Here is a 27460-nt window from a genome sequence, read left to right as displayed (position 1 = left end):
AAGCCTACAGTGACATCACTGAAATCTCTCTCCCCTTCCTGTAGGCTGCCAGCGGCAGCCTTCCTATTCTCTGAGCGTGTGTGTAACTTGATCCTGTCTCCTGTTCTGAGCTACACATGCCCACCAGCCAATCAGAAGTGGATCTGGCAGAGGGGAGTGGGGGAGGGAATGAAACACTTGTGGAGTATGAAGCAAGGAGGGAAAGGAAGGGAGAATACCTTTTTAGAGATGGCTGCCTGTTCTAGAAAATGTGAAGTAAGTGTGACTGAGTAAATATTTGATTAGGTGAGTGGGGTGTTTTTACTAAACAATAGGAGGACTATTGGGCAGTATGCTTTTTAAATTTTGACTTGCATTCTCCTTTAAAGCCTGCCCCAGCCTCACCTACTGTCCAAATGTGTTACTAGGACTGTGTGCTCCTGCATGCTATATTTGCAGAAATGCCCAATGCTACCAAAAGCTGGAGCAGACTAGGGTGCACAGTGGATTTTCCCCCCCCACCCTGCCTTCCCTTTAGTGTAATTTGCTTCTTACAGTTATTCATTCATGTGGCTCACGCTTAATACTTACTTCAGCTGGCTTGTGTATTTATGAATGTCGTTTTCTAGGTACATGATTAAAAAGGAATGTTATCGCCTGGGTGGTAAACATGGAAAACTGAAGAGTGGGTGGTTTGTCTACACTTAAATAAAATATTCCTGACAATGAATTGACGCATTTATAAAAGCATTTATGGCTTTGTTCAGTAGGTCACTTTGAATATTTATTCCTAAAGCAGCAAAAGAATACTTTTGGAATATGTATATATTAAATGCACTGTGTCCAACAAAACCCCATTAATGTTACAATATAATTGCTTTCTGTTTACTAATATCTATTTAATACTTTTATTGCGAAACATTTTGGAAACAAATTCATACTCATACTGCCATCTGCTGGAAAATGTGTTTCAGCACTATACACATTACCAAAGCACTGGCTATTCCCCAGAGATGGCTAAATATACAAAGGCAGCAACACAATTTAAGGAATATTTTTTCATTTCAGGACTGAGGATCAGTAAAATAATCATACTCCTGCTCATTTAGCCTCCACATACTTGCTAAATAGCAGTACTACAGTATCATTGTGGTTAGTGGGCCCTTGATATAAAGTTCTCTGGTGTTTTAAGTGTTTTAGCTATAATATATATAAATTCACTGGTAAAAATACTGGTATCAATTACCACTTTTCACATCTAAGCTTAAAAAAACCCCAAAAAACACTGGCAATATGGCAACTCCATAAGTTTCCAAAAACAATTGCTTTAGAAATTAGTTTGTAGTTGCTTCATTTATATATTTTTTATTAGTATCAAAATAATAATTTGATATATAGAAGGTCTGTTTCTAAAGTCCCATTAGAATGCACCAAGTGTACGTGAAGCTTACAAACAAATGTTTATGAAATAATTACATTTCATTTATATAGTAATCTGTTCCACTTTGCCACCTTTTTTTAGAAAAAAAAAATACCTGGCTTCCTATATGTTTGTCTTTTTTCCCCTGGTAATAACATTGATATCAGGGATATTTACCGGCCAAGTAGCAACTCTAGATCTACTGTTCCTATGCTTTTTGAATCACAGCAAGTTATATTTGACTCAGGAACACTTGCTTGTAGCTGAATAAAATGTGCTGTTTTCTCCAAAATGGTTTCACTGGTTCCATGCAGTGGGAAAATAAGTCTGGTTGGTAATGCCACTGGAAGGCTGCTCACGACTAACTGTGCTTTGGCTTGGACTGAGCAAGAGCAAGCCGATTTTTGGCCAGTACTCATCATTCTGGTAGGTCGGAGGGGAGAGCTGAACATAATCCTGAGATACTTGCTGGGTTTCAGTAGGAAGAGTCTCATCACTAAGAATCTCAATGCAAGAAGACTGGGGGGGTTCTTCTATAGGCTTCTCATACAGAGTAGAGCTGGGCTGGGGTCAGGAAAAACAAAACAAGCAAATAAAAAGATTGACCCACTATGCACAATACCTTTTCGGTATGCACATCTATATTTATATACCACTATCAATAGAAATAGCACCGACAGACAATATTTTTTAAAGCCTGGGATTGTTAGAGAGTTATGGGTCCCATAACCGTCCATGACTAGTGTATGTCTGATACACATCCACATAAGCATTTTGTAGGTGGTTATGGCATTAATAACTGGCTATTATGAAAACTAAAAATGTTACCTCCTTTTGTACAGACTGACCAATTCCGCTTGCCCATTTGAAAAGCTGCTGTGATTGTAAATACAAACTGGAGAGCACACTGTGAGCCAGAATCATTTCAAAAAGTTATCCCATGGTTTATCATGTGAAAACTCATGAGGGAGATTTTATTCGAGAAGAAAAAACTTTTCTCCAAATTCAGTTCCAGTTCTTTCCCATAGACTTCAATAGAGTCTTCACATGATAAACTTTGAGATAAGTATTTCTGATTTAAATTGCATCAAATTAAATCTTGTTCATGAGTTTTCATGTAATAAACCTTTTTCTCACTGAACTGAATCCGGCCCAATGTCTCATTATTTTATGGTTTATCACGTGAAAACATACTGTATGGGCAAGATTCAATTTAAGGAGAGGAAACTCCTGAGTCCTAGTTTTTCTCTATAGACTTCAATAGAGTTTACATGTGCTAAACAGTGAGATTAGTTTATCTCATTGAATTGCACCTGGCTCTATGGGAAAATCTAGAATTGTATTAGGAGATACACTTTTCTAATCAAATTGAATCTGAACCAATATCAGCTGTGGCTGGAAGTGGACCATGCGTAGCAGCGCTTGCTGTAAAGACAAATGTATGCAAATACCTGGTACTGTTTTTGGATTTCTGTTAGGAAAGTGTCCAGCACCCGGTGTAGGTTTGGTAAAGGAGGCCACAATTTATTCTTTAACTTTCTGCAAATCAAAAGATACAGGCAGAACATTGAAACACTTAATTACATTACAAAGGGAGTGTGCAAATACAGAAATAAAGCTAATAAGGAATGCTGAGCCCCCCAAAGCTGCATATACACCAATTTTTGAAACCCAGTGCCGTAGAAATGCACATTTCACTCACTTTATAGGCTGACTTCTACAGCCCCACTATGTACTCTTACACTTCTAATAAGCGCTGGACATTAACTCCTTTGCATTTTTCAAGCAAATTTCCCATAATATTTTCATTCCCAACAAACAGAAGCATTCCTTTTAAAAACCCAGGTCCAGACAAATCTGAACCTAAAAATCTGAACTGTTACTTACTGCAGATACAGTGTGCAACACACACTTTGGAATGGAGTTGCCATGTTTTTTTTTCCCACAATGCAGAATTTTCCCCAGAATGTCAGTGTCATTGTGGTGGTCAGGGGGAGTTGCTCCAGGCACAGTTGTGGCTAATGTGACACAATTAACACAGTTGCGCTTGTACACAAATCAGATGCAAAGTCAGGTTGGTGTAACTTCTAGTGTTTGCCCTGAGATCGATGTGTGTGTTGATTCTTTTGGCGTATCTGCACTGCTCCTGTTGCAGCATATAATTTGGAACAGGAAATGAAGGAAGGCAGCAGCACTAAGTACAACTATACGAAAGTGCAATGAGTGCATGTTCATGCGAGTGCGTTTGACTAATGGCACTATACGTGCAACTGACTGTGGGGGAAATTTGTGGGCACATAACTGCACTTGTGGCCATGAATGACCCCTTAACTGTGTTTATGACAAAAATTTTCAGGTTAGGAGCAATTACATTTAATACACCCTTCTAGGTAGTTATCTGCATACATAATACCTATACCTGGACCAGTTTTACTTACCTGAAACTGGAAGGGAACACACAATAGGTAATCAGCACAGACAAAGGAATCAATAATATGAATAGAGCAATAATAGGAATTATCCAGCCTGCAAAAGGACCAGGGCAAATATAAATAATGCATACCTGAAAAGATTCATTTCATTTAACTTCAGATATTTAGGTTCACACTCCCTTTGATCATGCAAAATGCAAGATCCATGTAAATATAGCTTTATCAACTATTAAGTTTTTAGCCTTCTAAATCTTGACCTGAATTGCCTTTAGCTTGCCCCTCCAAAAATGATTTTTATTCCCCTTTATTGTGTGAATCTGTGATCTAAGCAGTACACTTTTAAGGTGGATATACACACTGATATTATCGTACTACTGTACAGTTTTCAGTATGTGTATGGCAGGAGACGAGGCGACCAATATCTGCAAAGGCCTTGGATATTGGTCATCTTGGCGATCAGGCAGGACAGAGCAAAGGTGAGCATTAGGCGCTGAATAGGGTTAGAATTATTTTGTTTCTACCTGCATATCTGCCAATTCACCTCTGATTAAAGGAAGGTACGACAATGGCTGCAGCAAAGGTCATAATTGTAACTTGTATACACACCATTATTGTAATCACATCAATTTTGGCTGTGGTGTAATGAAATAATTGTATAAAAACGATGATGAAAGACAGCTTGTTGTGTACAGTAAGTTAAACATCCTTATAAAATTTGCAATAAGAGGGTTTGATTTTCAAACATACAGTATCAACTGGAGAATTGCAATATTCTAATTTCATATCTTGCTCATTATATCAGATACTTGTTGTTGTGTCTTTCTTTTTTGTGTATCACAACTTTTATCATTGTTTTATTTGTTGTGTAACAAACAATTCTCACCAGTGCTTGCAGAAAGTGTGACAGTGACTGCAGGGGACCATGTGCCCCAGAATCCGTGTATTTTATCTCCATCTGGCTTTGCTCTCATTTGTAGGGTGTATTGTAATCCTGGAGTGAGCTCGAGCACATCACAATGAATTCCTTGAGGAAACTGCAGAGTCTAAAGACAAACAGCAAGTATGTGTAAATATTTTGCCTGGCCCAGCCATCTAGCTATTCCTATTACCCTCCATTTGAATTTCTGCTTTTCTGCAAGTTATTCCCATATTAAAGCTAGACATATATGGACTAAAACTTGCCCAGGTTTCTTTACTTGTGTATGGGGCAAAAACATTTACTTGCCCAGCTGATGGTCTGGGGTTCGTCCAGGTATCTGTTCCGCAGGTTTTCAAATCTGATGGGCATGTTGGGCTATTGATGGCTTCTTTTACTAATTGGTTTGCATAGGACCCTATTATGTGGATCATCTCAATTTGCAATGATTTGCTTGTTTGATGACCTTCTGTATTGTGCTAAATAAGGATAATTTATATAATACGGGCTATGCAGACCATTTGGAAGAGGACAGCCCTATATGGGGAACTATAATGGTGCTAAATTTTCTTTTGTTACTAAATGAGACCAACTGTTACTTGATCTCACCCCTTCCCCCTTGTGTTTTTTCTTTTTGACTGTACTTTTTTTTTGTTACCTTCCAGGTTGAGTTTTCACCCAATGAGTAGCGGATTTGATAGACCACATGTTTCGCTAGGCTGAGCTCAGAAATAGACCAGTTTAGTTCCAGTTTGCCGCCTGACAGAGGATTTACATTTAATTCTGGAGGGGGCGGAAGCACTAAAAACTCAAAAGGAAAAAAGTTAGAAATAACAAAAATTCTGGCATGCACAATAGTGTTAATCTGGTAATAGACACTTCAGGCAGCAAGATATAGTCATAAAAAATATATAGGGAAACAGGGTGACTTCTATAAGTTTTTGTGCAATGTACCTCTTGGAAATTTCATTGAAAATTATATCATATATGTTTAGATACTGGAATATCCTCTTACTTTGAGCTTGCCCATGTGAATGTGGCCTAACTTGGAATGTTAAATTACCTTGTCTTGGGGCACCTCTGTATGGGCATAGGGTTGTCAGGACTAACCTGAGTGTAGATACCACCCTGCACTTCATTTTGTATTGGGTGTTCCTCAACAGTTTTGAAAGCAGTAAGCAAAGTCTATAAAGTACAGTAAATAAAGTGCAGTACTCTAGGGGGCTGATTTACTAAGACACGATTTCGAATCCGAATTGGAAAAATTCCGATTGGAAACTAACATTTTGCAACTTTTTCGTATTTTTTTCGGCGTCTTTACGATTTTTGCGTAAAAACGCGAGTTTTTCGGCGTCTTTACGATTTTTTGCGTAAAAACTCGAGTTTTTCGTAGCCATTACGAAAGTTGCGCAAAGTCGCGATTTTTTCGTAGCGTTAACAAAGTCACGCCTTTTTTGTAGCGTTAAAACTTAAAAGGCGCAACGTTTTGCGCAAGTTTTAACGCTACGAAAAAATTGCGACTTTGCGCAACTTTCGTAATGGCTACGAAAAACACGCGTTTTTACGCAAAAATCGTAAAGACGCCGAAAAACTCGCGTTTTTACGCAAAAATCATAAAGACGCCGAAAAACTCGCGTTTTTACGCAAAAATCGTAAAGACGCTGAAAAAAAATCGCAAAATTACCGATCATTACGAAAAAAACGCAATCGGACGCATTCAGCCCGTTCGTGGGTTAGTAAATGTGCCCCTAGGCATGTGCTTCTTCTGCCTGTCCCTAGTTCAGGCTCTGGGACCTGGGGTTTTTCGGATAAAGGCTATTTCTGTAATATAAACCACCATACTTTAAGTCTACTGAAAAAGAAATGCTTAGTATTAAAGGAACTGTAATTCTTAAAAAAATGAATGTGTTTTATATATAAAATATATATATATATATATATATATATATATTAAAATATAATGTGCTGTTGCCTGCACTGGTAAAACTGTTGTGTTCAGAAACATTACTACAGTTTATTTTAAAAAGCTGTTGTGTACATAGACAGCTTTAAGAAACACCTGATGTCAGAGCCAAAATAAGATAAACGGACTATACCTATAATAACAATCAGGCGAGAGTCCAACCCTCCCCTTCCCTTCCTAAACCCCTAACCTGACCCTAACTTTACTTCTCTAATTTCTTTTCCTTTTTCCTTTCTTTGCCTACATGCTTTAAATGTGATTTACCCTGTTGAAAAACAAACAATAAAAACAAAGTTAAAAAAAAAGCTATTGTGTACACATGGGTACAAAAAGGTTACACAACAGAAAAAAATCAATGTATTCTACAGAGTTTATCTGTTATCTGCTCTGTAACCTGCACCTTTCCCCCTTTTGAATGACTGACCCTTTGGCTACACAACAGGGTACTGATAAAAACTATAGTAGTATTTCTGACTTTCTTTACCAATGTATGGCAGCAGTTCATTATAGTTTCATTACTTTGATACATTTTCATTGTTTGATGTTACTGTTCAAACAAGGGCTCATTTACAATTGGGGACAAGATGTATAAAACATACAGATGCACTGTGCAATGCTTTTTGCACTTTGCACATTGCCACCCAGGATTTGCACCCATCAGTCACATTCTGCAAGTGCAAAGGTTGGACCCTACCATGGTTACTGACAGGGACGGCATATAGGTGGCATGGAAAGTTATAAACAGCTAATCAACAGTAGCATATCTTGTAAATACTGTACCCCATACTGCAAAAAATAAGGCTGCTAGAGGTGAGGTTACCTTGAAATTTCTGCAGCCCCACAGTGTGTTATAGTTTCCCTTCCATCATCTTCCTATAAAGAATGTATTTGAACCTATTAACATTGTGCACATCAGAGTGATTTGCCTACCTGTTTTTTCAAAAACACTTGTCAGTTCTGGTTTCTACTAAAGCAGGGGACTCAAACTCAATTTACCTGGGGGCCGCAGGAGGCAAAGTCAGGATGAGGCTGGGCCGCATAAGGGATTTCACAAAAAATTGGCTTTCAAGGGATAATGCAAGGCACAGCGGGCGGGAGCTGCTGATTGCGGAAATGACGTTATGCCATCATAACAGTTATTATGGGAAGACGCTCTGTGTGCACAATTTGCTCCTTAGCAGCTAATTGTGCACACAGAACGTCTTTCTATAATAACTGTTATGATGGCATAACGTCATTTCCGCAATCAGCAGCTCCCGCCCGCTGTGCCTTGCATTATCCCTTGAATCGCAATAAAAATCGTGATCCATTCATTGCTTTTGAGAAGGCGTTGGTGCGGGCCGCAAATGGCCCGCGGGCCGCAAGTTTGAGACCCCTGTACTAAAGCCTTTTGTACATCTTGAATTGCATGCTAACTTTTTATAGGTGTTCTTATGGCAAACCACATGATACTCTTTGCTCAGAAGATTTCCACCCCTCCCTTAAACAATCGCATGAGGAAAGCTTTAAAACACTGTTTTATGTAATTTATCACTCACCAATGTGGTTAATCCAAAAAGGTTCCTTGTAGTACATTCTCCTTGTGTGATCAAGGGATGACACATTCATTATCAAAGAGACTGCATTGTCACTTTTTGCCATAAACACACAGCTGCAGTTGATCATTGAAATAGATTCCATGCAGGGCAACCAATCTGATCCCCTATTGATAAAGATGTAGTTAGTATGGGCCAGAATGAATGTAAAATCTTGCAAAAGCAACTGCATTTAAAAGTTATCTTTCTGGAAACACAATGGACCTTCAAACAGACCATACAATCCAAGATATTGCTGCATACTAAAAAAGTTTGTAAGAGTGACCTTCACTGTATAGAATGATACATTGTTATACATGATCATTTTACAGCTGCCATCCTAGGCATGGGTCCACAGGTGCCTAGGATGGCAAATTTAGAAATCTCCAAAATATAGCAACATTATTTGCCATACTGTTCTTTAACTGATTTTTTTTTTTTATGCAACAATAAGGCAGAACCTTGCACTTAAAAGGGGACCAGTCATCCAGGCATAAAAAGCTATATAATAAAAGCAATTTTCAAATTAAATATGAAATCCAAATTCTTTTTTTTATTAAAATATCCATAGCTGGTATAGAGGTATTTAAAAAATCTCAGCTGTCAATACATTGCCTTTACGCCTCTATGTCTCAGTCATCAGGGGAGGGCACGTAATTGCTTTCACTTTCCATTCTGCACTTCCTAGATGTCACTGCACTTCTCACAGTCCCCCTTCCTTCTTATGATCTTGTGCAGCCAGTGCATTGGCATCAGGTTCCCCATTCTGACACATAAACAAGATTTTGGGACAATGCAAAGCTTGCCTTAATAACAATGTCCACAATATGAAATAATTCTGAGTTATTTCTTGGAGTGACAAATCCCCTTTAATGTTAAGCAAACCAGCATAATACCATGATGAGCTCCCTTCTCCCTTAGGGAAACTTATTTTACTTTAATTCTGCAAGCAGTGTAGTAGAATGTAAATAGATTCTGGGTTGGACCAAAACTTTCCCTGTGGCATCTCAGTCAGAATCACACAATGATAGCCACTGCCTTGACCTTGTATTCACCCACTCTTGCAATATACTTAACTTCTTCAACTCATCCTTTCCTCTCTCTGGGCACTATCTTTTATCTTTTAATATCACACTTCCTTTAGCCACGCCAAAGGTGGTGCAATCCTAAATTGTCACTTGAAAAAGACATGCAACATAAAACTTTTTTTGTGGAAACTCCTTCCAATGAAACCACACAGAGGCCTTAGGGTATATTATTTACTGCAACTTTACTGCACTCATATTTCAAAGCCAATATTCTAGAGAAAGATATTTCTCTACTTTTGTAGCTAAAGTCTAAAGTCTCTGAGAACATTCCCTTAACATAGGCGAACACAAATCTTTCGGTCAGGTACAATTTCTCCAGTGCGACACTTAATATTTGCCAGTTAACATAGTGCACTAGAATGCATTGTTGCTGAGAAATTTATTGAGGTTCAGGCTGGTGAACAGCCATTGTAAATATAGAGCAAACACTTTTTTATCACATTATCTACACCAGGGATCCCCAACTTTTTATACATGTGAGCCACTTTGAAATGGAAAAAGTTTTGGGGAGCAACACAAGCATCACAATAGTTCAGGGTGTTGTCAAATAAGGGCTATAATTGGCTGTTTGGTAGCCCCTATGTGTATGGGTGCTCCACAGCGGAAGTTTAACAATACTGCCTTGGAATACCTACACTATTTGAGGTTGTATGTAGCATTTTAATTAGAGGAGAAGGAAAGTCATTTTGGCATTTTACTGCATTTTCCTTCTCCTTTATTTATTAAAGTGAATTTTTTACCTTTTATCTCTGCAAGAGTAATAAATAGCATTTAAGTTTCTTTGCGCAAATATCTATTCATAACTTGCACTGGTTGGTTTTAAAATATATTACTACAGCTTAGTCCAGAGAAGGAAATGACTCAACAGAATGAGAAGCTTAAAGTGATACTGACACGAAAAAACGACTTTTCAAATTATGAATCTACATAAAAAGTTCCCTATAGGTCGTGTTGATCTTTTTTCACTGATAGGGCTGGTTTTGTACGTAATTGTTGCTTGAAGTTCCTAAACCTGACTGTTTTGCCAACCTGACTGTCTCTTCTCAGCCTGTCAGTTATAGCTTCTAATGCTAACGGCCTACTGCTGCACAAATATGGCAGCCCCCTCATAGAAGAACATAGGGGATCAGATAAGGAATGGAAAAGCATCAGCAAATACGTTTATGGCAAAATTTTAAAGCTTATGCAAAGACAATGTTATGATAGATGTAAAAAAGGTTTCATTTCTGGTGTCAGTATCTCTTTAATTAGAAGTTTTTTCTTGTGAATTCCTTTTTTAAGCAATAGAACCTATACTATTAATGTAACCATAGTAATAGGACAATAATACATTTTGCTGTCTTACCCATATTGATAAAAGAGTTGCTCGTAGTTTTCTGTATTTTTCTGCCAATTACAGCACACTGCAGACAGATCTGAGGTATAGCAATGTAACCCAATGGCATCTAAATAAAGCAGATAAGCACATAAGTGTGCCATAGAGCAGGTTGCCTTAAAAATCATGATTTGTAAAAAAATAAAATAAAACCTGAAAATTAACACTTGAGATTCATAGAAAAATTGCATAATCAATCAAACATTAACATACAGCAGTTATTGCTACACTTGTTTTCTAGCTTCACATATCTCTTCTATTGTATACATTACATTTCATGTTTTTTACATGGATGCAGTTCTATAAAATGGCAATTTTGATCGCAGTCATTTAAGTGATTTCATTGCAAGCTACCTGAAGACCATGGAGTCAAGAATCTGGTGACATCTGACCATGAACCCCAAAACCCCTCCAAAGGACCATTTCTACTTGGCATGGTGCGGACCCGAAGATGATATAACTGGCCGGGTTGGAGGTCATCCAGGCTACAGAACTGATCTTCAGTTTGCAAAGTCTGTTCCAAGAAGGAAATATGATGTTTATCTTTAAAATCCTGATGAATGTACTGTCCTTAAAGGAACACCTTTGCCATAGAAGGTGAGAATTCTTTTTACAATAAACTATATACATAAAAGTGTTCCTACTCATCTTAAATAATATTATGAAGCACATTTTATGTACTAAGTTGTAAACTGAAACTCCTGAACACTTGATTGTCAATTTAATCCCCCACCCTGTGCTGCCAATACTGGAAATTAGAGTTGTACAGAAAAAGAGGCTGAATAAAATTAAAGCAATTTGATGGGAGCTCTTTCTAAATGAAAATATAAATTGTTTTTGGGTTATTTTAGCCTAACAGTCATACCAATTTGCAGAATTAAGTCATCTCAACCCTACTATAAAATCTTACCCTAGTCTAGCACTGATACAGTATATTGTTCCTAAAACAGTACCTTATTTGTTCAAAGTCAGCATCATTACCAGACCCATATATTGTTATGAACATTGTTATTTGGCATTACTTTGGATATACACAGGATAAAACCCCAGCACAAGGGAAGGACAAGTGCTGGTTTTGCATTAAGCTCAGATTCTGCATATGCCTAATATAATGGTTTCTAAAGAATGTTATTTTGGAGAAAAATTTTGTTACAGATTTTGAAATTCATACATGACCTTAAATCCATATTAACCATTAGTCTTTAAAGGAGAACTATACCCCCCCAGTGCAAAAAGCACCCTTAACTATCACTGCCTAGACCCCACTGACCTCTTCCTCTATCTCATTGTTTTTAAGTTTAAACTCTGTCCCTATCGCTAATCGCTAGCTAAAAATGCAGAGAAGTGCAGCCACATACCTCGCCGACATCTTCTTACCAACTGAAGACTCTTTGGGTCTCTCGCTGATATGAACCTGCTTGCTCATGCCCAGTTGGAGGTAGCAGGAAATAAGCTTGAACTGTGCATGTGCAAGCAGGTCGGTGTCTGCGGTGAGACCCAAAGAGTCTTCAGTCGGTAAGAAGATGTCGGCGAGGTACGAAGCTGCTCTTCTTTGCATTTTTAGCTAGCGGTTAGAGATAGAGACAGAGTTTAAACTTAAAAACAATGCGATAAGGGAGAGGTGAGGGGGGCCTAGGCAATGATAGTTAAGCAGGCTTTTTGTACCCCGGGGTATAGTTCTCCTTTAATCAGAGGTCTTATTCTGACTACCAAAAAAATGTCTTACTTGAATGTATTTTTCTGACAAACTCTGTGGCCAATATTGGACTTCATAAAAGAAGAAAGCATGAAACTCATTATCTTCTGAGATCTTCCAGGCAGCTTGAAATTTATTTCCATTACCAGTCCAGTAAACTGTGATATCTGTTGGATGATCTATTAAACCTGAAGAAAAAAGTATTGTGTGTGTGATATTGTTTATTTCATACAGTACATAGACACTTTCATTTTTGTTTTCTGATCAGTAAGAAGTGCACTTACCTACAGCTTCTACTGCTACTTTACGATTGTGGAGGGTTTTGTTTAAACACATATCCTTTACTTTTAGAGTTAAATCATTAAACATAATTACATCCTCCTCTGGGAACACACAGATATAAAGTGTATGGTTTCCATTTTGTTTGGTGAGTGGACATTCATTTTCTTTATCTCTGTAAAGGGTGTTTGGAAAAAAAGAAAGAATAGGTTTACTAAAACCAGGTCATCTCCCTTTTTTAACATCTGATCATATAGAGATATATTGGAAATATGGAAAGTAATCACAATTTTGGAACTTTGGAAAATATATACAAAGCAAAATACATGTTACTAGTGATGAGTGAATCTATTCCGTTTCACTTTGCTAAATGCGCAGTTTTTTGTAGCGACTTTTCCTGCTGTTGGAGTCCTGCTGTGTGAGTGTTTTTTTTGTGGTGAAACCTGGTGATAACCATCATCTCAGCTGTATCTGGATTTAAGGATGTACAATAAAGCCTCAATTTCCCCTGATTTTAAGTTTTATCACATTTTACACCTTTTTTATGTGGTCCCACCAATGAATTTCCCTAGTTTTACATTTTCCCGTTTTTTACACAATTTTTTTTTATGGCCACCTAAAAAATGAAGAAAGGGGGTACTGTAAAAGTATTCTCTGGTTTCAGTCCTGTGTAGACTCTTTCCATTGATTTTGAAAGAACTGAAAAAAAGACAAAATCTCTGTGCTGAGCCGGAATATCTGGGCTAACCGCTTACAGCAGGATCTTGCACTTGGAAAAAAGCACCCATCTCGCTGTCATCTTTTTTGGATGACATATACGGTGAATATCAGTTATTTCATCTGCACTTACCCTCGCGAGTAGTAAAAGCCATAAGATGAGACATTATTCCCATCACATTTAGAGTTAGGTACATGATTAGATAAACTGTCTTCTTTATCATTTTTGAAATTTTTTTCTTCCCAAAAACACGTAAGATCTTTAAATGACCGTGTAAAGCAGTGAGGGATGTATGGATCACTGGATAACAGATCAATATCTGGAAAATAAGAAAACATACACTATTAATAGCATAAGTGGATAACTATAATTTGAACCTCAAAATATATATTACTAAATCTTACCAAAGTTCATCAATGGCACATCAACTGCCCTCTATCTTAAAGCCCTAACATCATAAAGATCAAATCCCTTAAACCTAAAGTTACTGTACTGACGTGTAAGAGCTAAACTACATGGGAGATTTTGATCAGACATTGTAGGTCAGATTTTATCTCACACAACAGCATGAGGTTTGTAGGATCCTACAGACTCTGATCCCCACCGCTGTAATTTAATTTGAATCAGATAAAGTTGGATGCATTGTTTTGTTTCTACATCTACATCCGACAGTCAGTGTTTTTAATGTGAAAAACCATCAGATTTTATTTTGTCAGATGCAGACCCAGCATGCAGCGTTCCCTTCCTGCAGGAATGTTGCGTCGGATAGCAAAGCTTTCATGTAGTTTAAACATCAGAATTTTTAGTCCCATTATCTTGTTACCAATGCAACTACATGCAACATGTAGGATGCAATCTGTTGATCCAACAACATCCTACAAAATCTCTCATGCGGTTTAGCTCAGTGGAGGTTTAGAAGTTGTGCAGATATGTGCAAGGTTCAGTATTGGTAGATTTTCAGGATAACAAAAATAGAAACATTTCAGTTTCAACTGTGCAGAATAAACAACTGAAACATTGCATAGTTTGCAGATTAATATCTGTGTTTTTGAAACACAATGTAATTCAGATAACAATTGAAAGAAAATAACACCTTATATTTCATCCCAGAAAAGTGATTCAAAGTGCACATTTATTAAAGGGGCATTCCCTTAATTCTTGCCTACATGGTACAGATATTGGACCCCTTATCCGAAAACCCATTATCCAGAAAGTTCTGAATTATGGAAAGGCAGTCTCCCATAGACTCCATTTTAATCATATAATTCACATTTTGTAATAATAAAAGAGTACCTTGTACTTGATCCCAGCTAAGGTATAATTTATCCTTATTGGAGCCAAAATAATTCAATTGGGTTTAACTAATGTCTAATTAATTTTTTTTACTAGACTTAAGGTAGGAGATCCGAATTACAGAAAGACCCCTTATGCGGGAAGCCCCAGGTCCCGAGCATTCTGAATTACGGATCCCATTCCCATACTGTCCTGCAGAAAGAACGCTCAAACTAATGCTTATACTAGAATCAGAAAATTATGATATGGCTCTCTTTCTCCCTGTAGGATGTGCAGTCTGGCCTTGCATCAACAGTAAATCCAACACATACATTGAGGAAGCACATGTTCAAATAAAACAGTGGCATTAATATATATCTTTATAATAATATAAGTATAATAATAATTCAAGTAATAGAGGTTCAAAGAGATGCTAGAGCATCATGCCAGTGAACCAAACAGTGATATCAGCAAAACATATACAAGATATTCTGTAACCACGGTGATTAAGCTAATGTACAATAAACTGCATCTTGATAGTTTTTTTTGGCTGGTTTGGCTGTAAGATTCTGATAATGCAAGGAAAGTATCATTAGAAACACTGCCTGCTATAGGTGCTCTGAGCCATTTATGTTTTATTGTTCATGGTAGTGACAAGCCAAACCAGCAGTCAGTTGTATACCAAGCAAAAACCACAATTTTGGGGCTTATTTATCAAGTATGAAACTAGGGAATCCTGAAGAATTTACAGCGGTTTGAAGTTTCCCCCACCTATCAAAGCTGTCTTGACTGACAGAACCGCTATGAGCAGAATATCTTTCAGTTCTATGGAGTGATAGTGCTTAGTGCAGTGCTCACCATTACTAATAACATTTATTGACATGTAATAAATCATCCCCTAAATAGCTATATAATAAAGAGAGTGTTAAACCCCTGCCATTTATAATGAGGTAGGCACAATACAGTGATCTCCTTTAAATGAAAAACAGGAAGAGATCTGGGAGAGAAGTTATATTTTCCTTAAAGCAGGGGCCCCCAACCTTTCTTACTAGTGAGCAACAGGCAAATGTAAAAAGACTTGGGGAGCAACACAAGCATCATAAAAGTTAATGGAGGTGCCAAATAAGGGCTAAGACTGGCTATTAGGCAGCCTCTATGCACACTATCAGCTTACAGGAGGCATTATTTGGTAGTAAATCTTGTTTTTATTCAACTAAAACTTGCCACCAAGTCAGGAATTCAAAAATAACTACCTGGTTTGGGGGCACTGAGAGCAACATCAAAGGGGTTGGGGACCAACATGTTACCCCTGAGTCACTTGTTGGGGATCACTGCCTTAAAGGAACAGTAACACCAAAAAATGAAAGTGTATAAAAGTAACTAAAATATAATGTGCTGCTGCCCTGCACTGGTAAAAGTTGTGTGTTTACTTCAGAAAGTCTACTATAATTTATATAAATAAGCTGCTGTGTAGCCATGGAGGCAGCCATTTAAAGGAGAAAAGGCACAGGCACATAGCAGATAACAGATAAAACACTATTGTATTCTACAGAACTTATCTGTTATCTGCTATGTAACCTGTGCCTTTTCTCCTTTTTTCCAGCTTGAATGGCTGCCCCCGTGGCTACACAGCAGCTTATTATATAAATTATAGTAGTGTTACTGTAGCAAACACACCAGTTTTACCAGTGCAGGGCAACAGTGCATTATATTTTTATTGCTTTAAAGCTGTTTCATTTTTTGGTGTTACTGTTCCTTTAAAACTTTGAATAATCCGTGTATATATTTCTGACTTTAAATATAATCTAACATTGCCAAAAAGATCCTGACTCACAGGGATTAGAAGATTTCAAATTTGTAATTTATTTGGAAGACTTGTGTTTCACTTGGTCCCCAGCCTTTGTTATTCAGTGATATCATGACTTTATTTAGTGATATCATGACTTCGAGGCAGAATCAAGGCACAAGATATAATGCAATGCAAAACTTTACACCTACATATTTAGACTCAAAAATTGTTCATGGCATGAGGCTCAGGGTACGGTAAATATTTTTAGAGAGCCAAAAAAAAGCTAAAGGGTAGGGTATTAGGAAATATACTGATGAAACTAAATTTTGGGGAGGCCAATTTTTTAATTTTCAAGTTTACATTTTTTATGGGCATTAGTAATTATACCAAGGAATGAACGTTTTGCGGAGGTCTAGTTATTAATATTCACCTTTTTTATTTAATCCCTGATGCAGGAAAAAATTGTGCTTAAACTTGATTGAGTTGTTTTATTATCGTGATTTTCTCGATCACTACATTTAGGAAAAAAACCTTGTCTTTCGCAATCATATTGTCCCATGTATTTTTTTAAAAATCTGTTTAAAAAAAAAATCAAATAAAATAGCTTGAATGTTTAAATATATACCTCCCAGTTATTTCTATAGAAAGCTCAATCCAAACTTTCAAGATTTTTTTTCCAGTCGATAACTATTAATAATGTAAGTTTGGAAAACTCAATAAAATTGGAATGATATTTTTCCGCTGTGTTTTTTTTATTACCTTAAATTTTAACAAACATGCTCCTTAATGTGTTACCTTAATATTCATTTGAATTTTTTTGACCAAGAAAGGAGCAGTGCAGTTACTAAAATGAAAATAATGATGTAGCTTTGTAAACTGCATGTAGGGGCTGATTTACTAAGACACGAATTCCGACCGAATTGGAAGAATTCCGATTGGAAAACGAACATTTTGCGACTTTTTCGTATTTTTTGCGTTTTTTTCTGCGCCTTTACGACTTTTCGGAAATTATCGCAACTTTTTCGTTACCAATACGATTTGTGCGAAAAAATGCGAGTTTTTCGTAGCCATTCCGAAAGTTGCGATTTTTTCGTAGCGTTAAAACTTAAAAGGCGCGACGTTTCGCACAAGTTTTAACACTACGAAAAAAATCGCAACTTTTTGCGCAAGTTTTAACGCTACGAAAAAATTGCATCTTTCGGAATGGCTACGAAAAACTCGCGTTTTTTCGCAAAAATCGTATTGGTAACAAAAAAGTCGCGATAATTTTCCGAAAAAATCGCAAAATACCGATCATTACGAAAAAAACGCAATCGGACGCATTCGGCCCGTTCGTGGGTTAGTAAATGTGCCCCGTAGTATAGCTCTCCAAAAAGAAATCTGAGACAATTTGGGATGGCCCAGGCGCAAGGTCATTAATGAAGGGAAACAGCTAATGCAAGTAGCACCAGTGAGGCCAATTGTACATTGGCATTTATAATGAATTTATATAATTTATTATATATAAAAAATCATAGTTTAAAGTAAGATGTTTTTTTTTGTATTTCCAAAATATTTAATGTCTTATTACATAATAAAAACTAGTGCTGCCATATTGTATATGTAATCCTTATTATCTCCTCCCAGGCTTGAGGGTGTGGCCTCCAGGCTGTCCAAAAGACGTCATTATGTGACATCATCATTCTGTTATAACTGGTGCATACACAATGGAAGATAATTGGCTTATTGGTTACTGAGAGACTTGTGTATCAAGCTGGGTAAAAAAATACTTGACATATTGCCATACATTGCTTGAAATATTTTCTGGGGTTTGATTTGTTTATTGTTTTTTGAGTCCTGGGTTAAACAAACGCCCCTGAATCTAAGTTTGAGGAAAAATGGTAACCAGATTGAAGGTGATAAAAGTTATGGAAAAAAATATTAAAAGTATTAAAGAAGTGCAGCAAATTTAAAATCATTTGTTATATCTCAGAAATGGAATAATTTGCCTGAAAATTAGACTTGTGTGATTTCTTTTCACATTGGCTGTGGCAGTTTGGCAAATTTAAGAAATGTGCCTATGTGAGATTTCACCTTTACTGCTGGGGGAAGGATTCCTGTGCCATTGGAAGTGCATTTCCTTTTCATATTAGTTGGAAGCAGTTGCAGATGGATAAAGTCTGTGTGACTCTAGTAGGTGTTCCTGCGAGCACCACAAGTCAAAATTGAATTTTTTGAAAATATAGCACATATAATAAATAACACCTAATTAGCTGCATTATTACTGCAATTATTGCACCAATCTACTAATAATGGTCTGTTTGTATTGTTTTTTCATAATAATCAACATTACTTATTAACTTATTGTTCTGCTAACTCCTTATACACAATTATACCCCAAACTCTTCTTCTTACAACACATATTGCATTGATAAAACAGTAATAAACAAAATGCAATAAACTCTCTGATTGTTTACTCACAATGGATGCAAGTATATCCATTCAGATTGGAAGAAAATAAGTTTCATTTCAAAAAAGGGTATTTTACAATGAGTGCTATGAAGTTGTGGAATGTTCACCATGAAGTGTTTATAGTGGCAGATGCAGCTTCTAGAAAGGGTTGGATGTATTTTAACAAGGGAGTACACAGGTATATTGAGATGAACTCTTAGTGCAAAGCTGATCCAGGGACTGGTCCAATTGCCTTCGTGGAGTCAGGGAGGAATCATTTTCCCCTTCTGAGGCAAATTGGAGAGGCTTCCAATGGGTTTTTTCTCCTTTCTTTGAATCAATTAGCAATTATGCAGGTTTCCTATAGAAACTTAATGGATGTGTATTTTTTCAGCCTTATCTACTATGATATATCATATTTATTTCATATATCTGTAGCTTGAAAAACTAGCTTGTAGCAAAACTCACAGACGTAGGTGCAACATTTAATCAGCACAGTAACCCACAGCAACAAATCAGACATCAGCTTTCATAAATATACCTGCATTGGTCAGCTTAATGTTGACTGGTTGCCAGGTTACTGGGTAAGTACAGAACTGCCCCATGCTTTTCATTCCACAATTCTAGTTGGCACAATTGTATCTTTGTTTTCATACTGGCATCAACAAGATGTTTTGAAATATTAACAGAAGAAAGGAGGAAGTACACACTAATTATTTTACAGAGGCGTATTACAGCATTTAGGGCACTCACAATTAAATACGACAGCATTTATTTTATACCAATATGTATATATATATATATATATATATATATATATATATATATATATATATATATATATATATATATATATATATATATATATATATATATATATATATATATATATATATAAAAATAATAGTAACTGGAGGTTTCAACTCATAATCTTATCTGTCATATAATCACTCTCTACACTGGCAGCACTTACAATAAAATGGCTATAAACCAATCAGCGTTTAGAGATTTAACATTGATTTTATTATTAAACCTGGGGGAGCCTATATCTATTTGGCATATACATTGTACAATACCAGCATGAAAAGATCTACTGTACCTTGTTCCGTAACAGGTGATTGAGGTGTGAGCTGCACAGTGAAAGGTAGAAAAATCCACACGTATGGAATTATCTTTTTACAGGGGTAATGGAATACCATCTTGCTGGAGAACCTCTAGTCCCCTTGGTTGCTTTGCTCAGCTTATTGCTCTGCCAAGACTTATCTTGCCCCTTAACCTGGAGCCTCAGGAAATGTATTTCATGAGAGGTGGGAGGGGGGCCCAAACCACCAGTGTGTGGTGAACAGCATCTGACAATGACATGACCAGAACAGGCAGTGCATCCTGTCGTCGGTGGCCGCAAAAGCTGAAAGTAAGGAACTGTAACAGCAGGAACCAGGGAGGGAAATAAAATAGACACAGGCAGCCTAGGATAAGAGTGTGAATGTCTTTTTTCTAAATGCTTTTGTTATTACATTATGTGCCTGATTGCCTATGGAATATTATGCAAGTAGGGTCAATCATTGAACAATAATTCTGAAGTGGGAGAGATGAAATTATTATAGCAACAATTTACAAAACTGCACACCCCCCTATAAAACTATAGGATGCATTCACTTACTGAGGTGCAGTGTGCAAAATTCCATTCTGAGCTTAATCGCCATTTTTTCCCTGATGCAAATGCTGCGCCTACCGCAATTCTGTCCGATTTACCTAGAAGTATGTCTGGCATAATTTCAAGTGTTCACTGTGCGAGTGACATGTGTACTGTATTCTTTCAGTGCAAGTGCACTGCGTCTATTGATGGTAGTTACAGGGTTACCCCACATCAATAGGTGCAGCAGTGCCCAATTCAGAATGAAAGGCAGGAAGGACATAGTGATGCACGTACCTTTACTGAAAGTAGTTTTAGGTGCAACTGAAAGCAGGAATAAAACACTTGCAGACCTAAATATGCCCTTATATCCTTATATCCAGGATATATATATATCCTTTTATAAAGGTGCTCCTAAATCATGGGTCTGGGATCACTGACCCACAAGAAAAAAGATAGAGAAGACACTGTTATAGGAGCACAAAGCCTATTTAGTGCAGTAAGACATGTTGGAACTTAGGTGGCAATGTTGCAACAACTGTAAATTGCAGCATTTATTACACTCCTGTAAGTTACCCACCAACTTAGGTCTGAAGTGGTGTAAAATAATCACATCATAAAAAGCACATTAAAGGTGGCCATACACATAGCAATTTCAATCGTTCTCACCCTCCACTGACGTTCCGGGCTGAATTGTCAAATATGGAGGTAGAAACAATAGAAATTCTACCTCCACCTGCCGATTCAGCACTGAACGTAGATTTTGCCTTCAATGGCCCCTGATCAAACTCTTTTAACCTGGCCAATCGACGAGTCGACCGATATCCGCAGCCTTTTGCAATATCAGCCGCCTCTTCGACCAGCCATACATGCATTGAATATCGTACAAAGTGTGGTTTCGTACAATATGATCGGTGCGTGTATGCCTGGCTTTACAAATACAAAGATTTGGTCCCATGATCCCAAAGCATGGCATTAATTCAAGGGTTAATACAACAATGAAGCTTTGTAAATATTCCATTTATTTGACACCAACTTTTACACCATTATGACTTGTATTGCTTCCAGTTCCAAAGAATATAGGCAAAGACAATAGATACAAAGAAAAATTCACTTTATTCATGCAATTAATCAAACACGAGTAAGTATTGCTGAAATTTCCTTGATGCCTGTACATGAGAAAATAGGGAGGGGGTTTAAAAAAAAAATTGAGAGTTTGTACAATAAAACCTTGTTGTTTGTGGCAGTGTTGAGCTGTACAGGAGGGATAGCCACACACCCTTATCACACACTCACAGACACTCACACTTTTAATAGACACACTTACATAAACACAGAGATATGGGCTGTTAGAATTGACATGTTTATGCTTTCTAGTAGCCCTAGTAAAGTGACGTTATAGAAAGATCACAACAAAAGCCTGTGAATCCTGCCATCAGCTTTGTTGTACTGTACAATCCACCACATAGTGGGCAAAGATTCAGTCTATGTGCCATCCTTTTTCACATATTGGAGATTATTATTCTTCTGCTGTTGCATCAATTCCAGCATAAGTAAAATTCTCAAAGAGTGCCATGTTTACATATGCCTGGAGAATAAGAACAAAAGACAACATGATGATAGATGGTTAAACATGACAATATAGTACATTCCACCACCCAGTACAAAGTAAGACATTTTTTAGCCATATGTTTCCCAATATTAATATAATAAAAAATAACATATAAATAGTTGGTGCACTACAGATAATAAAGTGATCATCATCTCTTAAAGTGTGTGACCTTTAAAGTGAACATTAGTTTTTTCAGGTGTTTGCTTTAATCATTTCAAATGTCTGCTCTATAATAAGTATAATAGCTATATTAGGTAGCCCGTGTCTGTCTATTAAGAATGCCCAAAAGCTAAACTTATCATATGCCAGAATTAAACATGCTCAAAAAAGATCTGCAGCCCTTACAGTCCCTTTGTTGAGTAGGGCACTGCAAAAAAGTGAGAGTGGAACTTCCTTTACTTATTTATTTGTTGTATTCCTTTAACCCCACCCCCAAATGCTACACAATGTGTGACTTGTTTATTTATATTCTATGTCTGGTAGTTCATAAGCAAATGGTCAGTACAAGGTTCAGTAAAATGTGTGACACAATGGTGTATGGAGTGGGGCATTTCCTGTAGTGGCCAACACCAGGGTCTTTGTTACTGACACCAAAGGGCAGATTTACGATTTACTAAAACTCACATTTATCTCATTTTATTTTATTCGAAACAACGAATGAACTCTTTTACACAAATGTCAGACATTTATCCAAAAATCCGAAGTAAAAAAGCACGTGTGGGGAAAAAGTAGCAGAAAAGCACAACTTTTTTTTTCACACAAAAACCAGCGTCAAAAATACGAAAAACTCGAAAAGTTTTAAGCAAAGAAAAAATTTCCAGGGAAGAGACATCTGCCATTGACTTTGACATGATCTCCACAGGTTTTAGGTGGAGAGTTTTCAGATTCGGAATTGTTGCGGAAACAATGCAACTTTTTTAGCATCAAAAACCCCAACCCAAAAAAGGGTTGCGGGTTAGCTAATGCCACCCCAAGTTTCTTTAGCCAGCTGTATAGCGAAATGATGATGCTTGCACGTGTAAACAATATATATACAGACGCACATCATAAACAAAAGATCGGGTCAAGCATGTTGGAAGCTGTGTGCATTTGTGGGCTTCAGCTTAGGAGCAGCAGTAGATCAGTTATTCATCCAGGGCTTATAGGGATAACCCATTACATTTTCAATGAAACAGTACTCAACTGTGGCCTAAAAAAGATTCTGGATAATTTATAAACAAAGCCGTTTTTAAATTCTGGTACAGACAATGCACTTGTCGCACTATGAGAAGAGATGTTTGTATACGTACCTTTCTGGCATCTAGCATGCGGGTAAGTTGTATGGATATCTGACTGAATGGAGGCCTTTCATATGGACGGTCTCTCCAGCACTGCCTCATCAGTTCATACCTAAATCAAGGACATATTTATTCATCTTCTATAATCAGATTTTACAGACAGAGTGATGCTATACCAAGGATCATTGTTTCTTTTACAGAGGGTTTATTACTGCAAAATACAGGGACCTACAATCATAGTTATGCCATATAAAAATACCAACCTATAAAGCGGATACAGTTGTAAAAAAAATATTATGCCTTAACAGTAACTTTACACTGGTAATTGCTGTTTTTGGTAAGAAAAAAAAATACAGTACTTTTAAAAAAGTCAAGGGGACAGTTACTGCTTATATGATAGAATTCATTTTCTGATACTATGCTCACTGTTTGCTTCTAATTTGGAACAAACCATTGTATTTTGTTATGGCTGGTATTATATACAGAAACTCACAGCTAGAGCAAGTCTGATAGGAGAATGTGATGCAGCAAACTTTTGCATAGCTATTATGCTTATGTCTAATGTCAAATAAGATGACCACAGATACAGCAGTTTGGTCTAGTTGCTGTCCCTCCTCCCCGTGCCTCCTGTCATTTATATGAATGAAAAACGTGGTTTTCATCTCAAAGCTAAATGTCACAGTTGGTGAAAGCTATATTCTTCATTTCCCAGGATGCCACAACCATGTGACCTGTACTCTGATAAACTTCAGTCACACTTTACTGCTGTGCTGCAAGCTGGAGTGATATCACTTGTGCTTGATGGGCATTAAACTTGGTATAGACATATGGTAAAATGTTACTGATAGACTGCAATACAGATGATTCTTCTTAAAAGCTTTTTTTTAGGCATGGGCTATGACCCGGATAGCAGCAATGTTTCATTAATAAAATCAATCTTTAAAGAAAAGTTATCAGTAATCTTTCTAAATGTCTGTCTATAGATACAGACGCCGGTTGACTTGCACTGAATCATAAAACTACACTTTGGGTGAGTGCTAACCATTTGCAGAAATATAGAGGTGTATGGTACCACACCATTCCCACATCGGTTGATTTGAGAATCAAGTCAGACAAAAGACAGAGTCGAATTATTTAAAAAATAAAAAAATGAAGAAATAAAAATTAAGACCAGTTGAAAAGTAGATAATAATAGGCCATTCTGTAAGATGCTAAAAGTTAGAATTTGCAGCTGGGTCATAAGTCATATTTACATTTTAACCTTCTCTTTTTTAGAAAATGTTTAAAGTGATATATTAATGTCTTGCTTTCAGTCTTTTTTTCTATGTAGAATAGCTGGAGGCTAACAACTTACACTTCATCATCGCAGTTCCTTGGTTTCTCCATTCTGTATCCCTGAGGAAGATTCTCATACAGTTCTGCACAAGTCATTCCACAATAAGGGGTTCCACCTGTGAAACATAACAAAGCAGGAATATTTCTTTTCTGACATACTTATATTAAATACACTGATTTATCCTTATTTTAAATAGTTTTATGCTTTTTTTTCAGATACAAAGTTTTGCCTTTGTTGTGATTTATTAGCCTCCTCTTCAAAAGTGCATGGGGTTTTCTGGGTAAGGGATCTTTGCTTAATTTGGATCACTATTACTAAAGTCTGCTAAAAACCATTTAAACATGAATAAACCCAAAAGGATTGTTTTGCTACCATTATGGATTCATGCAGCTTTCTCACCATCAAGTTCATGGTAATGTTTTATTATTACAGAGAAAAAGGAAATAATTGCTAAAAATAAAAATCATTTTCTCAAAATGGACTCTATGGGAGATGGCCTTCCTCTTGGAGTTTTCTGGGTTTATGTTTAAGGGATCCTATAACTGTACCTGCAAGAATTCAGTGGTTGTTCTTTTAGCAAAGCTATTAACTCCAGGAGTATTTAATTAAATATGGTGCAGGTCCCAATTGACTTACCTAAACTTACAATCTCCCAGAGAAGGACCCCGAAGGACCAACTGCAAAATACAGGAAAGATGTTAGACTCCAGAAATAAAATGTTTTCCAAAAGATAACAATATATGTTTATATGATTATGTGACAATGATTTGTCCCAGATGCCAGATTTTGGAGACCATTTTCTGTGTTGATAAATAGCATTGGCATCTGGTTATCCCTTATAAGCGTTTCATAGAAATGAAATTGTTTTCACGTTATGATCATGACTGATAGTGTATCTGATAGAGTAGGATAGATATTTTAAAATCTTTTTTCATTATTTAAAAACATCTCATTAAACTGCAGGTCATTTCATCAAGATATGTCTTCCTCTGAGTTCCGTGCTTTCATAAAGTATTACTTACACATCACTTTTTGTAGTATACACGCTGTAATTAAGGGATTCAATGGCCATCCAGCGAACTGGCAGACGTCCCTGAAACAAAAAATAAAGCTCCAATTCAAGCTCCAATGAATTTATGCCATAAGCCCTATTTGCAAAGAAAACATTTCCATTCATGAGCAGAGCATTCTTAAAGTGTATAATTGTGTTTGGCTAAACAACTGAGGTCTCTGTTATTTCTGTTCCCTCTGTGTCCACAGATTGAGTCATCATCTTGCTGCAACAATGGCATAAGAATGTTTTTGTAAAGGCTTTAAGGGGTGTCATCATAATTTATTACATACTTTTTAACTCCATGAGCAGAAGTAAAATGGGTAGCATTTGGCTTATTTTTCTTTTAAATATGGCAACTATGGAGTAGGGTTAAAAAGTAAAGTAATAAATCTTAAATAGTGGGAGCAATTAGGAAATCAAAGGAAATAAAAAAATATTTCAGTTTATACACAAGGAAGAAAATGAATGCAAAAAATGAAATGCACTTCATGTTTCATACAATCACACTACTCTGCGTTTGTTGTGGAAGCACCTTTCTGTGTGCTGGACATTCTGAAGGAATCCGTTATACAGGACTCAGCAGGGGGGCCCAGGAGGTATGCGGGGCCCTGCTTGGTCCTAATTTTAATATTTATTGATAAAACTTGTCAGTCTTTGGACATTTGGGGCCCTAAAATGTATCTGCTGCGTGGTCTAGTAACATCTAGTTACACTGCCAAATGTACAATCCATACCATGGTTTTCTTCACATACACCTCTTCTCCTCTTGAAAGTCCAAAATCTGCAATCTTTGTCACTAAATTCTCTCCAACAAGAACATTTCTTGCAGCCAGATCTCTGTGAATAAACTTGAAAGCAACAATGGTTATTTGAAAAATGAGCATATATTGTTATGCAACAGATGTCCATTAAAGTATGTTTACATTTTATGCCAATGTTAGAATAGGGGATCTCTGATCAGTCTTCACTATGACACAAACTAAATGTGTAATTATGTAAGACAAGGCACTTATTCCATATTTCACGAGCTATTTCTAAAGTACATCTTCAAATATTCTTTGACACAATTTAGGGCACATGTATGTACATAAGTGTATAGAGTAAAGTGCAATTGAGTGCAATCACCATGTTTTTTTCCCAAAATGCAGCATTTTTTCATATTGCCATAGCTGTCGCAAGACGGCGATGCATATGATATGCACCTATATTTAATCACAAATCAGACTAAACCATGTGGAAGTCCAGCTGGCACCATTTCTGGTGTTTGGCATGTGAGTGACACTTGTGACCAATTCTTCAGGCACAAGGGAGCTGCACCTATTGACGTTGGTCAGGAGGTGGTGGTAGCTCCAGGGTTCCCTTGTATCAATAGGTTCAACAGTGCTTGAATCAGAATGGAAGGCAGGAAGGGCTGAGCAGTGATTAGCGCAACAATACAGAAATGCAAGGGGCGCATTTTAACACAAGTGAAGTGAAAGTGGTTTTACATGCAACTGACTGCAGGGAAATTGGACTTGTGGACATGAAGAAGCCCTAAGTTGGTGCTGTAGTGTAGTATTGTAGTTTACCTAATTGTACTTTACCTAAAGGGGCACATTATGGTTAAAAAATGTGTGT

The 27460-nt window shown here is 36.9% G+C and overlaps 2 protein-coding genes across 3 annotated transcripts in view; both read right to left on the bottom strand.

Moving 5' to 3' along the window:
- Positions 1 to 297: 297 nt before the first annotated feature.
- Positions 298 to 20177, bottom strand: mpl (MPL proto-oncogene, thrombopoietin receptor). Its single transcript, XM_018093549.2, has 12 exons — positions 20031 to 20177; positions 13573 to 13759; positions 12728 to 12897; positions 12474 to 12631; positions 11102 to 11261; positions 10718 to 10817; positions 8249 to 8412; positions 5406 to 5548; positions 4715 to 4874; positions 3838 to 3925; positions 2851 to 2938; positions 298 to 1963 (listed from the first exon to the last, which is right to left on the bottom strand). Exons 1-12 carry the CDS (start codon positions 20128 to 20130, stop codon positions 1697 to 1699), a joined length of 1785 nt encoding a protein of 594 aa, XP_017949038.2. The 5' UTR covers positions 20131 to 20177; the 3' UTR covers positions 298 to 1696.
- A 1484-nt stretch (positions 20178 to 21661) lies between these two features.
- Positions 21662 to 27460, bottom strand: part of tie1 (tyrosine kinase with immunoglobulin like and EGF like domains 1) — a 44041-nt gene continuing 38242 nt past the window's right edge. For both annotated transcript variants that reach the window (XM_031900916.1, XM_002931604.5), the window contains 6 exons: positions 26578 to 26691; positions 25812 to 25882; positions 25426 to 25466; positions 24808 to 24904; positions 23466 to 23565; positions 21662 to 22152 (listed from right to left, as the gene is read on the bottom strand). In XM_031900916.1, coding sequence (XP_031756776.1) covers positions 22084 to 22152; positions 23466 to 23565; positions 24808 to 24904; positions 25426 to 25466; positions 25812 to 25882; positions 26578 to 26691 — 492 coding nt within the window. In that variant the 3' untranslated portion in view covers positions 21662 to 22083. The remainder of the gene's footprint in view (positions 22153 to 23465; positions 23566 to 24807; positions 24905 to 25425; positions 25467 to 25811; positions 25883 to 26577; positions 26692 to 27460) is intronic.

The sequence above is a fragment of the Xenopus tropicalis genome, chromosome 4, assembly GCF_000004195.4.
Source record: "Xenopus tropicalis strain Nigerian chromosome 4, UCB_Xtro_10.0, whole genome shotgun sequence".
Taxonomy (NCBI): Eukaryota; Metazoa; Chordata; class Amphibia; order Anura; family Pipidae; genus Xenopus; species Xenopus tropicalis.
Note: the sequence above shows the minus strand (reverse complement) of the source record. Positions and strands in the feature narration are given on the sequence as shown.

What these genes read in the sequence shown, in the direction of transcription:
- mpl (XM_018093549.2), bottom strand. Translation starts at nt 20,130, where the DNA reads ATGGTATTCCATTACCCCTGTAAAAAGATAATTCCATACGTGTGGATT. An exon ending in AGTAGCAGTAGAAGCTGTAG is followed by an intron (nt 12,632 to 12,727) that starts GTAAGTGCACTT and finishes TTTTTTCTTCAG; the next exon opens with GTTTAATAGATCATCCAACA. An exon ending in CTTGACTCCATGGTCTTCAG is followed by an intron (nt 10,818 to 11,101) that starts GTAGCTTGCAAT and finishes TGCTTTATTTAG; the next exon opens with ATGCCATTGGGTTACATTGC.